We start from the raw sequence: 16,992 nt of genomic DNA on the forward strand, positions 1-16,992 counted from the left end.
TCAGATTATTTTAATTGGACATTTTTGACATTCAAGAGGGAATTTCAAAATCATGGATATTAAATTTGTTTTGTAAAAACGTTTCTACAATTATTTTTAAAGTACATGGTTTACACCAACAACGTCTAGTTTACTTATAACATGTATACAATATTGTTAAAAATAATTTCTTTAACTCAATTCAGATTAATTAATATTTATATTGTTTAAATAAACATTTATATGCAGTTCAGAGGGGATAATTATATATTTAATATCCTATAATAACAATACTTGGCTGTCATAAATTGTGTACACAAAATTTTACCGTCTGCTAATTTATAATCTCATTTATTACATTAGTTTGAAGCGAGAAAGTGAAAAATAATCCTGAAGTCTTTACAAAGCCGTTGGCAAAGGAAACAGGTATAATAAATTAATTATGATCTGTTGGGAACGTAAACAGGCAAATAGATTCAATGTGCGCGCGCTGAGCGCGACCTGTATCATTTCGTCACATTGTCACATATATTAACCTTTTGTTATATTGCTTTGAAGTTAATTATGTCTATCAGAAAATAATTAATCCGATGTTTAATATCTAAATATATCTACTGGCCAGTGTGATTTTAGCCAGTGCAGTGAATTATAAACGTTAAAAGTGAGTAATTGACGGATGTCGATCGAAAGTTATGGAATGTTTTTGGGAGAGATCGAGATCAGAAATATCTACCGTTGGTTGCCGCCGGAAGAGTGGCTTGTCATTAGACAAACGAAGTCCCAGTTAAATACTGACACATTCTGAATGGTTTTACGCATTATTTGGTGTGTTATTACTTTATTCACCTTGTTTTAATTAGTGAAAAATCGTTTCAAGTGTTTAGTAATGTTAAACAGCGAATTAAAATGGAAAACAGATAATGTTGACTATTTTACTCGCCCAAGATGGCTGCCGTCGGAATTCATTCTACTTTTGTGCTGCGTATGAACGTGTTATAATTTCGATGTGGACAATTCGAAATTATTTATAAGATATTTTATAATCTGTGCAAGTAATTAATCACCGTTTAAATGGGTTTGGTGGTAGATAATAGGTAGACAAGTGTAGTTTTTACTGCGTTTTAATTTTGGAGGACACAGATTTGGGTGCCGCCGGATAACGAACTTTTAATTTTAGAAGTGTGCCCAACGGTCTGGTGAGTATAAAAGCAGTTAGGATGCTCTAATAATTACAGATAAATGTGACAATAACCCCAATATATAATCGAATTAACGAAAAATTAGTAAAACAGATAAATTTGGTGATATTTACGACATCCCTTTTCCAATAAACAAATTTGCTTGCCTACTATTTGTTTATGGCCTAAGATCGGAAAGGTGTTAATATTGTGTCGTGTTCAGTAAAAAGCGATGTTTGGTTTGTTTAAAATAGGATTTTTATTCCTAAAAACCTTTGTTTAATTCATAAAATTATACCGCCAAAACATCAGTATTGTTTACAGTCTATTTTTGTTGTAATATTCCTAGAAAATAGCGTTAAAATCAATAGTATTACCAACAGCTTTTAATGAGGAATTTATGTAAATTGTTTATTATAAACAACATTAATACATCCATAACCTAAAATATTGTTGTGTGATATAATCTATGTTTTTTAACAGAAATTTTGTTGTTTTGTCGATATTTCTTTTACGTTTTTGTCAGGACTAGAATATTTATATATTACAAGAATAAAAATAACAATATATTTTTAGCCTCTTGTCCATCTGCTCTACCTACATACTCATAATTTTTTTTCTAGGCTGTATTTTTAAAAAAATGGTGAGAGCCATGAAAAAAATATAAATGTACAGAAATGTAGAACGGGAGTCAGACAAGGTTGTGTCTCGCCACCGATCTTATTTAAAGCAATTGTATAATCTTGCACAGTTTAGTTATAAATCAATTTTTGACATATATTAATATATTATTTAGTTTTTATAAGAAATGTGTCTTATAGCTGAATTTTGAACTTTTCCTCTCTTTATTTACCATTTTTTTGTATGCCAAGTTTTGTTTTGTCTTTCTAATTCTTAGTTTCTTGTCTGTGTTTTACTCTTGATGATTTCTTTGCACCCTCTTTTGTTTTAAGAAATTTATTTACTTATTTTCCCATTAAAATTACTTTTCTGTTTATCATATTCTCAGCACATTTTAGGGTTGATTTTAAAAGTACTTTTTGTTATTTTTTTAGTTTCCACTATTTTTATTCCACTATATTTTTTCCATCTAAACACAAAAATAAGTTCTGTAAATAAATCTTACATACAGCATTTAAATAGTATTTAATAATTATTATTGTCAAAAGGTTCATAGATAATGGTGTTTTAATATCACCAAGTAAATCCAGTGTGTGTGTTTTCAACAAGCTTCTGAACATTTTGCAAACAATTTTTAAAACCAGGTGGGGTGCTCATGTAAAAACTTCTTTTTTATTCTGTCAGTCATACATCAGTTATTTGCTATGGATCCATACTCTATGTGTTGGCATGTAGAAGATAATTATAGTTTTTTTTTTCAAAGCGAAATTCTTACAATAAATTAAGTTACAATATTTTAAGATAAATTTTAAAAAACTTAACAACCTTAAATAGTGGCACTAGCTGTGTTTTTTATCTTCCTTTCAGGGCCATAGAAAAATTATTTCAGTTCCACATCTTCTCTATTTTTTGTTCTGGATCTTTAGCTGTTTGTGAAGCTTTAATAGGTTTCAAAGAAACATATAGTATCTCAGTAGTTATTCTATCTCATTAACTCTCTGCTTTATTGACTATTCAGTCTCCCAAGATTCCAGATATTAACTTATTTTTCTAGTTCTGCCTGTTATCAAGTACATAATTTGCATTGTTTCGATTTCTAGCTACTCTATTTCCCATGGAGACAGTTTTATTTGGTGAAATATATACAATATTCCTATTTCATCAAATAGAAAATAGCTATTGCATTAGATTATCATCTTGATGATCTTATGAAGTTTATTTGACTACAAATTGCAATTTTCTTTCTTTAACATCAATGATACATGTTTATTAACACTGAATTTTTAATGTGTTTAAATAGTACTGACTATATTTAATATCAGTGCAAGGAAGTAGGTACTTTTAAAATACTAAAATACCTCAAATTTTATAAAGCTTTTTATAAATTTATCGACATAAATAATTTTTTACCAAATTAAACTAGAATTTTTGATAAATAAAAGAGTTAAATTGGTCACCTTGTTTACAGTTTTGGTTCCTGTAGTCCATAGGGAGCTTGTGCCCATAACTTCTTATAAAGTGAACACAGAAATTTATTATCTACAAAAATTCTCATCCTAGTTTGATTTTTTCATATAAATTTTCAATTTAGCAGATCAGTCAGGCATGTGTGACCCAGAGGAGGTCTCCCAGCCAGTCTGGTTGCAATGGATCCTTGAAGCAATCAGGAAGATTAGGTCGCAGAAGCAGAGGCCTAGTGTGGAGAGGATCTGTCATGCCATCAGGCAACACCACAACTACCATGAGGATGTGATTGGAGAGCACCTAGAACAGGCTGTAAAGGAGGGTGATGTTCTGAAGGTCTTCAATAAGGGGCAGAGTTCCTACAAGGATCCAGGTATGTTGATTTAATTTATATTGACTTTGGTATTACAAATATCGATTTTAGGTGGTATTCAGAGCAAGAACCTGAAAATTGAACCAACCTCTGATCTAACCAAACTGGTAGCCAAAGCTGTAAGGGAATTAGGAGAACGTGATGGATCCTCATTAAAATCCATAGAAAAACATATACGGCAATCTCATATCATTGAAGAAACTCCAGAAAACGATTTGAAAGGCGCAATCAAACTGGCTATAAAAAGGGCTGTCGGCAGGAACATTGTTATTCAAGATGGAAAGAATTTCAAGTATAGTTATAATCATACAGCAGGCACGAAAAGGAAGTCAGATGCAGGTAGGAGATCGTCAGGGCAAGATGATGCTTTAGTTCCAAAGGTAAGATTCGTAGATATCTCTAAATACATATTACTAAAACAGAATTTGAAGTCAGATTTTAGTGCTTGAGCAAAATTCAGTTGAATTAAATACATAATAGTAAAAATGGAGACATCAATAATGAATCGATATAATAGTTCTACAAATATGAATATTTTATGAATAAATAATAATTATTAGTTCATTGATTGGTTTATTAATATTATAAAATATTGTACACTGCCGAGTATAAAATTAGGATCGACCCATAATTTGAATTTACTTTAGAAATGATTTTTTTTAACTATTGTCGGTTGTAACATAGTTTACTAATAGATTTCTTGAAAAATATTGTTGTTGCTGTTTCGATAAGCGTTTGAGATAAAAGGCCCCGTTACCTTAATTCCTAAAAACCATTATCAGCATCGTATTTGTTTCTATATTTTTAACTTCAATTGTAAATTGTTTGTGTGACACTCTCAGTTTATTGCAATGAGCGTAAGTTCTGCTGTGGCGGCAATAATTATCGCGGCGTTAGAAGATGGCCATGGTCAGCGCGAAACTGCGAGAAACGTTGGTGTAAGACTCGAGTGTGCAACGAGTGTAACGACGATACAAAGAGACCAGTCTGTTTACTCGAAGACCTGTTTCAGGTCGAGGCAGGATTATAACAGCTAGAGATAACCGCTTTGTCGTTTCTAGTGCTTTGAGAAACCTAACGGTCACGGCAGTTTGTCCTCGAAAGCATCTACAAGAAGTGAGAAATGTAAACATAAGTGAATGGACAGTTAGGAGGCGACTTCGGGCTGCTGGCTTATCTTCTCGAACTAGAGTAACTGGACCGCCGCTTTCCCGTGAACACCGAAATGCCAGATTGAATTTTGCACGAGAACACTTGTGACAAAAATGTAAAAGTGTGGTGACGTGCAGGCGAGACATATGCTTAACCATGTGTTGCCGAACGACTTCCATTTTGTGGAGGATCAGTTATGACATGGGGAGGCATATCGTTTGACGCTCCCACGAAGTTAGCCTTTATCGAGAATGGGATATTGACTGTGGATAGGTACCTGAGACAAGTTCTAGAAGACCATGTTTTACTCTTTATGATTATTCTTGGAAACAACGCAACATTTATGCCCCGACACTTCTCGGATAGTTATCTAAGATAATATCTAAGATAAATCTCGGATAAGTATCTTGACGAGGTTCAAATAATAAGATTTGTTTGGCCTGCTCGCAGTCCAGATAACAATCCCATAGAACATGTCTTAAACGAGATGAAGAGATGTTTACGGAGTCATGTGCCGGCCGCCAGAAATTCATGAGAGCTTCGTATGAATGGATATTGCAGGAAAGGAACAGTCTTCAGCAGAATATGATCCAAAATCTGATCCAAAGCGTGCCTCGTCGTTTGCAAGCTGTTATCACTGCCAGACGAGGAAATACTCGTTACTAAAGTGCTTAAAATTTTTGTTGTGTCAACAAAAAGCACCAAATTAAGATTGGCCCTTTTCAATATTTAGTATATCAAAGGTAAATTGTTCATTTTAATTACTTTCAATAAACTTTGAATAAGAAAAACTTTGTCTTCTTTAAGTAAAACGTTAGTAAAATAGTTCAAAATGTTACAACCGAAAATAGTTAAAAAGAATAAGAATTTCTAGAGAGACTACTAAAAAGAGACTATTTCTGTCTTCTTCTTCTTTGAGTGTCTCTCCTATCGGAGATTGGATATCATTAGGGCGATTCTAAGGCGATCTTCTATTTACTGCCGTTTTGAATAATTCGTTAGTGATACAGCCAAACCACTCTCTTAAATTTCTCATCCAGGACATTCTTCTACGGCCTGGATTTCTGCGTCCTTGGATTTTTCCTTGCATTATATTTTGTAGGAATGTGTACTTTTGTCCTCTCATCAGGTGGCCTAAGTATTCAAGTTTTCTCTTTTTTATATTCAGTATAACTTCTGGATCGTTATTTATTCTGCGTATTACATCTTCATTTGTAATTTTAGGCGGTAGCACCTCATCTCAAAGCTTTCAAGATTTTTAACATTCCTTTGTTTAAGAGTCCATGCCTCAACACCGTAGAGCAAAGTACTGAATACATAGCATTTTAACATTCTGGTTCGTAGCTGAATACTAATATCACGATTACAAAATAATTTTTTCATTTTTATGAAGATAGACCTGGCAATTTCAATACGTCTTTTTATCTCGTGATTTTGGTCACCTGTTTCAGTGATGAGGGTTCCCAAGTATTTGTATTCGCTCACTTTTTCGAGTTGGGACAACGTTTATTGCGATACTAATGTCATGTATTGGATTCTTACTGAAGGTCATATATTTGGTTTTTTTGACGTTCATCCTTATGCCGTAGTTATTACATATCTCATTCATACTTTCAACTAGATGTTATAGATCTTCCGCTGTTCTTGCCATTATCACAGTATCGTCAGCATATCGAATGTTATTGATAACTTCTCCATTGACTATTATCCCTTCGTTTGCATGTGAGAGAGCTTCTTGGCATATTTGTTCGCTGTAGATATTAAACAAGAGCGGTGACAATATACAACCCTGTCGTACTCCTATACGTATTTCTATTTCGTCCGATGTTTGGTCTTCTATTTTTATATTAGCTCGTTGATTCCAGTACAGATTTAATATTATTTGTATGTCTCTGGTGTCGATGTTCTTACCCTCCAGGATTTCTTTGAGTTTATTGTGGCGTACTTTGTCAAAGATCTTTTCAAAGTCTATAAAACAGGCGTGTACCTCTTGGTTAACATCTAGACATCACTGTGTTAGGACGTTTAAGGCAAAGAGAGCTTCTCTTATACCCAATCCTTTTCTGAATCCCATCTGTGTATCGTTAATATCGATATCTAACTTTTGATAGATTCGGTTATGGATGCCTTTACTATTTCTGTAAATATGAATAAATTAATTACGGAAGGCGTGCAGTAGGTACCTAAGGTCAAGCGCTGACTGAGGAACGTTTTGATCCGACTTTTGACTCCTCCATTCACGCTCCCACACTGTCGAGAGTCAGAAGTTGGACCTTCGAATCGCTCCTTTAAATGTTCCGACACGTACAACTAGATTTTCCAACAATCCAGCAACCTACTCACGGTCCGATATCGGATCCAACTTCGAAGGTTGAATCACAAGTGGGACTAACGATCGTAACGTGAATGCCCTGCTTTAAGTAATAAAACGGCTAAAAAAATTAAGTAAAAACATTTATTTATTAAAAAAGTTGAATTTTTACAAAGTAGTGATTAGTTCAATATTTTGTTCAAGAGAGTTCAAACTCTCTTTTATTAGTAATGTTTTTTTTTTTCGAAATCTCCCTTTTCAGTAGTTTCCACCCATTCTCGATAGTGTTCATATCATGCGAGTTTCCTGGCCAGTTTAGTCCTTTTTTTTGTTTTAAATAAGCTGAAATACTCTTAGCCTTGTGGCAACGGGCACCGTCGTGCATAAATATGGGTTCCTGTTCTACAGGAAACTATTCCAGCAGCTATGGCAAAAGTCTCGTCTCGAGTACTTTCCGGTACTTGTCTCATCGTGTTTTCCACCTCGTAGAGACAGCCTGTACCTTTGCCGGATATCACAGACCAGACCATGAGTGACAGTGGGCACAATGCATTCAGGATTCTATTTCTCGTTACGACTTCTCCGAACAAACTTCGTTTTTTCTGCCAAAACTAAAAAAAAAACGGATTCGTCCGAGAAGTAGATCTCAATTCAACCAAATTTTTAAGAAATGCCCATGTTTTATTAATTTTCATAATGATATTCAAGCAAAACAACACAAATATACCTTTTTCCAGTTTTTCACTGTCCAGTTTTTACATTTTTGTTCCCATTCAAAACATTTCTTTATCATAGCCGGAGTAAGCCTTGGCTTTCGAGCTGGTGTCCTAGCTAGCAGTTTGTTTTCCATGAAGTCTCCGATGAACTGTTCTTTCTGAAACGCAAATTCCTTCAACTTTTATCCTTGATAAGAATTCGCAGTGGTTTTTTCTGGTTTCCAGACAAATATCTCTTATTTTGCGATCAGTCCTAGGAGTAGTCACACGATCTCTTCCGCTGTGACCCTTTTGCTTTGGATTCAAACTGACTCCAGACGCAATTGTCTGTTTTATAGTCTTTACAGAACTTCTTAATATTCCTACCAATGCTTCTATTTAATTTTGAGATATTTGGCCAGCTTTTAGGAGTCTGTATATCTGGCCTACTATTTTTGGTGACAGATTAGCGTTTTCCCCATCGAAAAATGTATAATACCATTAATTATACCAATAAATGCACTGCATATGCTATAAAAAAAAGGATACATCACTCACCTCGGCAATAAAATTTTCAGGTCAAAACCGTTTAAAATTCAAATGTCCACACATATTATTTGAGGTTATACAATGCGCACTACTTGACAGGACGCAATGCTGTCTAAAAATGGCGGATAGGTCGGTGCTGCCAACGTTAAAATAGTAAAACAATGTTACCATACTATATTAACTGTTGCTATGCGAAAAAAATAACATTCCTGGTTATCAAAAATTATTAATTCAAAAAATGCAATTTTTCAATGCTTGGCCTAATTATTTGGCTATTGTAGCTCATAACATTTGCCCTCTGTATTCAGTGTGTCTTTTTATTTTCCAGACCCCAACACCTCTACCGATATGTTCGGAATGTTTAGGCACCGAAGCGAAAAATAGGAAAGGAGTTTTTGAAAAACTCAGCGCATGTTCCGAATGTGGCGCCATGGTGCATATTTCTTGTACCTCCAGCGAACCGGAACTAACCGCCTTGTTGGCCAAAGGGGGAAAATGGTTCTGTGAAGATTGCAAAGTTTGCGATGGATGCGGTAAGTGAGGCAATTAATATATATGTATTTACTTGCCTGTCAATTGTTTGTTGTAGTTTCTACCTTTCAACTGTTACTTGTCACCTGTCATTACTTAAGGCTTTTGCAAACTTGTTTGTGTTGTTATCTTTTTTATTCATAATGATTATATGTGTGGCTTTATTTATTTAATATAACTAACTTAAGCAATCATTTAGTACAAAATAATATACAGGGTGAGTCATAACTATTGGGACATAGACTAAGGACAGGTTATTTGGACCAAAATATGGCTATTGGGCCAAATATGCCTTAATAAAATGTTGCTGAGAAAAAATATACAGGGTGTTAAAGTTAATTTTTGTTTTTCGTTTTCTGCTAACAGTTTCCCTGTATATTTATAAATTGCTATCAAAATTGGCACAGAGGCATAATCTTAGACAAGAAATAGTATTTTATTTACAATTTTACGTTTTGTCATAGAGGGCGCCACGTGGATCATTCCTAACGATCAAATTGAGTCTAAACTTTTTCTGATGAAACTTTTTAGTAATTTTTATTAGAAAATATGACGTCAACATCATTTTTACGTTAAATTGGTACTCTTGTTTAAACATTATAATATCAACCGTTTTCGATAAAAACGCAGTCGAACTGCTTAGAGTCTTAAAAAAGGATTTCAAATATTATTTCATTTATGAAAAGTATGCTTTGGACTATCAGATAATTGTTGTATGTTATTTGTTCAGAGTAAATTATTTTTGATGTGACAGTGTAGTGTAATGTTGCATTTTTTAAAAGTAATCATTACTTTTTGAAATGTCTCGTCACAATCATTTTACTAATGAAGAAATGCGAGATATGATTTGCGTATACGCACAAGAAAATTTTTGCGGTCGCTGGGCAGCCAGAAGGTATGGAATGTTATATGCAAACAGAAGGCAACCAAATCACATAACTTTTGCAAGATTATATCGTAGTTTAGGTGAAACTGGGTCATTTCACACTAAAAATAGGGGTGGTCGACCGAAACAAATCACACCTAATCAAGAAGATGAACTTTTGGTTCGAGTAGATGAAAATCCTGAAATAAGTTCACGACATCTATCAGCAGCAACAGGAGTAAGTCAGTCGTCTATTGTTAGAATTCTAAAAAAAGAGAACCTCCATCCTTATCACTTCACTCCTGTTCAAAATTTACTTCTAACACATCTTCCACGACGGTTACAGTTTTGCCAACGTATTCTGAATAAACATCGCAATGACAGACACTTTATTAAGAATATTATGTTCACCAACGAAGCAACTTTTACCAGACGAGGGGTTTTTAACTGGCGAAATAGTCATTATTGGGAAGAAGAAAACCCGCATGCTATTAAGGCTAGACATTTTCAGCATGAGTTTAAATTGAATATTTGGTGTGGCATTATAGGCGATCAACTACTAGGGCCTTATGTTCTTCCTCCGAATTTAAATGGAGATTCTTATTTATTCTTTTTGGAAAATACTCTTAGTGATATTTTAGATGATCTGTCACTGGATGTAAGAAGAAAAATGTGGTTTATGCAGGATGGAGCGCCACCTCATTTTTCATTAGCTGTTAGAAATCATCTTAATGACGTATTTCCTCATTGATGGATTGGCAGAGGCAGTGATTTTCAATGGCCACCAAGAAGTCCTGAGTACAACCCGCTAGATTTTTATTTTTGGGGACATATGAAGTCCTTAGTTTATGCCAATGAAATTAATACACGAGACGAACTTTGGAGATACATTCAAAATGCAGCTAATCTTATAAGGGGACAGAATAAATTTTTTTAACGTCCGAAAATCCTTTATAAAAAGAATTAGAAAAGGCATAGAAATTGGAGGAGACCATGTAGAACCTTTGGTTTGAGTTTTTGTGAGTTCTTTTAAGTTAAAGTGTGTTTAGTTTTGATTTATCGTCAAAACGGAAACCTTACGTTAGTTCCAACTTTGTTTATTAGTTTGGTATTTGATAGTGGAATTGTAAATAAAATACTATTTCTTGTCTAAGATTATGCCTCTGTGCCAATTTTGATAGCAGTTTATAAATATACAGGGAAACTATTAGCAAAAACGAAAAACAAAAATTAACTTTAACACCCTGTATCTTTTTTCTCAGCAACATTTTATTAAGGCATATTTGGCCCAATAGCCATATTTTGGTCCAAATAACCTGTCCTTAGTCTATGTCCCAATAGTTATGACTCACCCTGTATAATCTTGGCACATAAACAATAATATAAGCATCCACTTACTTGTGTTGTTTTTTATTATTTTTTCCATAGTGAATGATTTATTTCCTTGTCTGCTTCAAGTAGGAAACTCTATGTAATTATTTTTAGGCAACACCGGTGTGTCCATGTGCCTTTTATGTTGCTGCAGCTGTGAAAGAAACTATCATATGGGTTGTTTGGATCCGCCGGCCGAAAAGAAACCAAAGTGCCCCTGGAGGTGCAAACATTGTCTCGGCCACCACGACAATGTAACTCCTAAAAAAGCCGGCAGCGGCGTCCGGAAAAAATTGGATAAAGTCAGAGAAAAAATCAAGGAGAAAAACCAAAAGTAAGTGGTTTATTACAGTGATATTATGGAAATTTGTTTTAATGCATGTAGGTACTGTCTTCTATGGAGGACATATATCATTTGATTTAAATTTTTATTGATGTTATTTTGTTATGTTTGTTAGATTCATGTTTTATTAATACTTTAAGGTCAAAAGAAATGACTCCATCAACACCTAGTGGAACTCCCATCACAGGTAATGACAGTGCCGTCAAATCTTCAACTCGTAAAAGCAGAGTACCACCTCTAGACGAAAGCGACAAAAGCGACTTCGAAAATCATTCGGTCTCTAACCAGGTGAAGGTAAAACAGGAACCGCAAGAGAACGAACAGCTCGAATCATCTCAGAAAATGTCTAAAGAAAAACAAAAGTTTTTTCGGAGCTCTGCGTTTAATTCCGAAAAGAAGAAGGAGGCCAAAGGCAGACGAGCGGACAAGAAGGTTAAGGTGGAAAAAGAAGAAAGTAACAATAACGAGAAAGCTAAGGCGAAAACGACAGAAGCGGGCAGAGGCAAAAGAAATACCAAAGTTAATAACGAAAAAAGCAACAAAACGGCGGTAGTAGCCGAGAGCAAATCAGGTGAGTGTTTTTTTTTTTAATATGAAATCCGTAGTTAGTTAGTAGGAACTTTTGAAAATTATATTTTAATGATATTGCACGTCAAAAGTGAATAGATTTTGGGAATTGTATAACTAAAAATGAATTAAAAACGTTAATGTGAATTCTTCTACATTTTGTATATTATTACGACTAAGATCTCGAAAAAATGGAGATATTGCAGATCTCCATTCCCCAAAAAGAAGAAAAAACAACGAAATCAAGAAAGGATGAAAGAAAGAAATGAGGAAAATATAATACACAATGAATGAAATACAGAAAGAAAAAAGGAGAAGAATACGGAAGCAAACATGGAAGAAATGCAAAAAGAAAATATATTAAGACAGTAAGACAATGAGTCCATTTTTGCAAATTCAAACTCGAGATTTCCCCAAATCTGGGGAAATTTGTGGTCATGTGATCAAATTACTAATCTCTGATTGATTCAAATCGTAATTTTATAACATTTTTTCCCTATATATGAGAAAATTTTCTAACAATTATAGGCAATTCTATTGTTATAGAATTTATTACCTTAGCCTTTGGTTATTCTATAAATTACTTAACAGAATTTCTAATTTTATCTTTATCGTTCACGATGTGAAATACGAAAAAAAAAACACAAAAAATTAACCTTAAACGTCATAAAACTGGTTTTCTTTGTTCTGCAGTACCAAAGGGCAGTCCAAAGTCTAAAGATAAACAAACGGAAGAAAAAGAAGAAACCGAAGGCGAAGAATCGGAGGAGAGTTCGTCGGAGGACAGCTCCAGCTGTGATTCTTGTTCCGAATCAAATTCGGATTCGTCTGTCGATAATTCGGACTCTAAAACTAGCATGCGGAACATAAAGATTCCTCAGATATTCAATATGAAGCAAGAAAAGTCGAACACGTTCGGTGGCATGGCGGAAGATGAAGATAAACCGTGGGGATTTGCGGGTAAGATATATAAGAAAGAATTTATATTTTTTTCACTAAAATTATTATTTTATTAGTCACTTTTTGGGAACGTTTACTTTCGGTGTTTTTGTCTCGGTTTTGATTTATTTTGTTTCTTTCTCCACTTATTATTTTTCTTTCTTCAGTCTTTTCTGTATTTTTTTTATCTTAGCTTCTTATATATGAAATAAAATAAAATATATTTGTTAACTTTTGTCTTTTCTCCTTCTTCTTCTTTCCTGTCTCTATTTTTTAATAATTTTTTAACCTTAATTTATTCCCTTCTCTTCCTTCTGTATTTCTTTTTCAAATTCCTTCTCTTATTCATGTTAGAATAATATACTTCTATCGATTCTTCATATTTTTTTTACGTTCTTTCTCATCAGTTCTTGTTATTCCTTTTGTCTTTTTCCTTTATCCATTTTCCTCTTTAGTGGATTTTATCTTTTATTTCCTCTTTTCCTCATTAATTTTTCCTGTTCACGTTTCTTTCATCATTCTTCCTTCCGTAGCTTTCCGTAATTTATTCTCTTCTGTCCTTTATATATTTCTTTTTTAAAAATTCCCCCCTTTTGCCTGTTACAATATTTTTGTTATAAATTATTTCTTCTTTTATTGTTATCTTTCTTCCCTTATTGCTTTTATCGTCCATTTATTCATTTCTTTTTTCCTTTCTTTAGTTTATTGTTTTCACCCTTCTTAATTTAATATTTGCGTTACTTTTTTCAATCTTTTCTCTTTATTTTGTACTTTTTTTTTATTTATTTCGCAAAATTCTTTCTTTTATTAATTTTGCAATATTTTTTAATCATTCTTAATGACCTTTTTTTACGTTCTTCTCATCAGTTCTTGTCCTTTCTTTTGTCTTTTGCTTTCTTCATTTTCCTAGTTAGTGGATTTTATCTTTTATTTGGTCTTTTCTTCTTTATTAATTTTTGTCATTTTTTCTGCCTTCCGTTTGTTATTTTATCCTTCCTTTTATTATATTTTTGTTAACGATTCTTAGAGAAATTCATTTTTCCCATCAATTCTTGTCATTCGTCTTCATTAATTTTTTTCTTGTCGCCTTTCTTGTTCCTTTCTTCTTTCCTTATGGTACTCTTTCTTACAGTATTTTTCAATTTTTGCCTTTAATTTAGTATTTTTTCTTTCTTAGCTTTCTTCCCTTATCATATTTATCATTTATTTATGAATTTATTTCTTCCTTTCATTATTTTACCCTTTTCAACCCTCTTGATTTCTTTCTTAGACTACTTTGTTAAGTTTTTCTCTTATTTCTTGATTTCTATATTTATTTCGTAAATTTTTCCCAGATATTCTATTGACAATACCTTTTACCGATTCCTCTTAAATGTTTTTCCTTTCTTTCTCGCCAGTTCTTTCTATTGCTTTTGTGTCATATCTTGCTTGTCAGTTATCTCTATTTCTTTTGTGTTATTTGTCGTTTTCTTCTTAATAATTTTTTTTATTTCCTTGTCCTTGTTATTTTCTTTATTTTTCGCTTGGCGCCTCTTTCGTTTCTTTTTTATTACTTATTTTTCGTTACCTTTTAGCGGCAGCCGCAGAGGCCAAACAGAAAGAAACCAAACCCGAAGAATCATCGTTGTCCAAAAAGTCTAAGAGTAACGAAAACTTATTCATTGCCGCCCTTAAAGAAGAAGGATTGCTTAAGGAGAACGCCGTGGTTACTCCCACAAAACCGGATGACGCCTCATCCGATAAGTACCAGAAAACTCCAGGTTTTGGACAACTAAAAGGTTTGTAATTGTTTTAGCATGCATATCGTTTTACCTTTATGATTGAGTATTTAGTGGTAAATGGAAGTCGTCCATCGGCATTTTTACGACCCGTTTTACCTATTTGTAGCGTTGGTTTGCATATTGTAGCCCATAATTGTTGTAGGTCTTTTTGATGGTTTGTCCCATTTATTCGCAGCGCCTACAGAAAGCAGGGCTAGCAGGTCTCAGCCCAATTATAATCCGAACAGGAGGAAACCCAAAGATAGCAAGGAAGAGGACGGACAAACGGAAGAAAAGAAACCCGATGATGTACAAGAGGAGAAGAAAGTCGAGGATAAAAAAGCCGCGACGGTAGCGAAAAGTTCTCCCAAAGTAAGCGTGTATTTTTTAATTTATTTTATAAGCACACGTAACAATAACGTTTTTGTAGCACACTCAAGAAAAGGTGGAACCAAAACTTCAACAAAAAGTGGAGTCTACGAATGATGTCAAGATTGAGCCTAAAGGTGAAATAAAAGTGGACCCCAAAGCAGACGTTTCGTTGACTTCGATGACACCGTCTAATTTGGTCAAGACTGCAGTCAACTCGAAGCAGCACGAGAAAAGAAAGTTGATCAAATCTGAAACTGCAGCTCCTGCAACTCCAGAAACACCGCAGAGTAAAATAAATGCCGAAACGGAACCAAAAAGTATCAAAAAGAGGACCCATAATTTGCTAAATTCGCCAGCTGTCTCTTCGTTCCAAAATAATCCTATAAGTAAGTAATTTTGTATACTATAATTTAATTTAATTTTTTTTTTGGAAAATCTATTCTATGATCCATTTTTATACTTCAAAATAAATTTTTTTTACAGTTGACATCAAGAACATCCATTTGGCTCCAGGAGTCACCCAAAAAGACGTCGAGCTGTTCAGGGACACTAGAGAAAAGGCTGCAGCAGCGACGGCAGCTCTATTACCGGTTCCTGCTCCCCCAATCATCGAGCCCCTTCCGAGTCTAACGGTACCGGCAACTCCTAACCTTCCGACCGAAATAAGATGCCCTTCTGCTATCGAATTCGGAAAATACGAAATTCAAACGTGGTATTCCAGCCCGTTTCCCCAAGAGTATGCTAGGTAAGTACTTTTTTGATTCATTTCAAAACGGTTTTTATTCGAGATAATCGTATTATCTTGCACTAACAAGCAAAACAATGTATTAACGCAAACAAATTGATCTACTGAAGAAGAAAACGAAGAATAAATAAGAAGAATGAGTAAAAGGAGAAAATAGAGAAGGAATAAACAGAAGAGGAACAAAAAGAGGCAGAGGAAAAATGAGTAAACAGAAGAGGAACAAAAAGAGGCAGAGAAAAAATGAGAAAAATGGACAAAGCAAGAAAATATTTCGACGCAAAGAATGAGGGAGAAACAGAAGACTATATAGAAGTAATCAGGAAATGAGAAAGTGACAGGGGCGGGAAAAGTAGAAGGAGAAAAAGGAATTTTAGTAATTAGGTAATAGTAAGGCAGAAACAGGAATAATCAACAGGGGAATAGAAATGCGTATAAGAAAAAATGAGGAAAAAGAAAAAAAATGAGCCTGCATAAACTTAAACAAGAAGAATGAGGAAGAAAGACAAATCAGTAGAATATCAGTAGTAATCAGTGAATTTCTAGGAAACAGCAACAGAATAAAATAAGAAATAGAAGAAAAAAGAGGAAAATGAGCCTATTTTTTTTTTAAATAAATAGATAGAAAAAAAAGCAGGATAAATAAAATGTTAGCAACGAAGAAGTAGATATAAAAGAAATAATCATAAAATGGGGAAGAAACATGGGAATACCTGAAAATATAGAAACAATAGGAGGAGAAAAAAGCGCATAGGAATAATAGGAAAACAGAAATGGAGAGCAAGAATAGATGTAAACCAGCAGAATGGAAAAGAAAATGACGAGGAACCAGAAGTAAAATGAAACGAACAGTAGTAGTCACATAATGAGGAGGAAACAAGAACAGGATAGCCAATATTAGAATCATGAGTGATCAGAACAGAAATAGAAAAGGTAAACGCCAAAAAGGGAGAAAAAGAGAATAACCTTACATGATTTGGACAAAGAAAATCAGAAGAAACATAAGCAAAGGAAATAGAAATAGAAGTAATCAGGGAAAGGCCTGGAAGCAGTAAAAGTATAAAGAAAAATGGTTATAATCAGAAAATGAGAAAGAATCAACGGCTGCAAACAGGATTAATAGGAAGAGAAATGGAAATGCGTATAGGGAAAAATGAAAAAAAAAAGAAATAGGAAAAGA

The 16,992-nt window shown here is 33.8% G+C and overlaps 1 protein-coding gene across 4 annotated transcripts in view; it reads left to right on the forward strand.

Annotated features, from left to right (window-relative positions):
- Nucleotides 1-503: 503 nt before the first annotated feature.
- Nucleotides 504-16,992, forward strand: part of enok (histone acetyltransferase enoki mushroom) — a 38,257-nt gene continuing 21,768 nt past the window's right edge. For 2 of the 4 annotated variants that reach the window (XR_011951454.1, XM_072538458.1), the window contains exons 1-11: nucleotides 504-1,175; nucleotides 3,370-3,615; nucleotides 3,667-3,995; nucleotides 8,651-8,855; nucleotides 11,204-11,423; nucleotides 11,573-12,003; nucleotides 12,693-12,959; nucleotides 14,513-14,716; nucleotides 14,862-15,070; nucleotides 15,129-15,456; nucleotides 15,554-15,815. Coding sequence is in view for 3 of the 4 variants with exons in the window: in XM_072538458.1 (XP_072394559.1) it covers nucleotides 3,384-3,615; nucleotides 3,667-3,995; nucleotides 8,651-8,855; nucleotides 11,204-11,423; nucleotides 11,573-12,003; nucleotides 12,693-12,959; nucleotides 14,513-14,716; nucleotides 14,862-15,070; nucleotides 15,129-15,456; nucleotides 15,554-15,815 (2,687 nt within the window). In the remaining variant the exon portion in view is untranslated. The remainder of the gene's footprint in view (nucleotides 1,176-3,369; nucleotides 3,616-3,666; nucleotides 3,996-8,650; nucleotides 8,856-11,203; nucleotides 11,424-11,572; nucleotides 12,004-12,692; nucleotides 12,960-14,512; nucleotides 14,717-14,861; nucleotides 15,071-15,128; nucleotides 15,457-15,553; nucleotides 15,816-16,992) is intronic. The other 2 variants (XM_072538461.1, XM_072538459.1) reach the window with 2 other exon arrangements.

This window comes from Diabrotica undecimpunctata, chromosome 7, assembly GCF_040954645.1.
Source record: "Diabrotica undecimpunctata isolate CICGRU chromosome 7, icDiaUnde3, whole genome shotgun sequence".
Classification (NCBI taxonomy): Eukaryota; Metazoa; Arthropoda; class Insecta; order Coleoptera; family Chrysomelidae; genus Diabrotica; species Diabrotica undecimpunctata.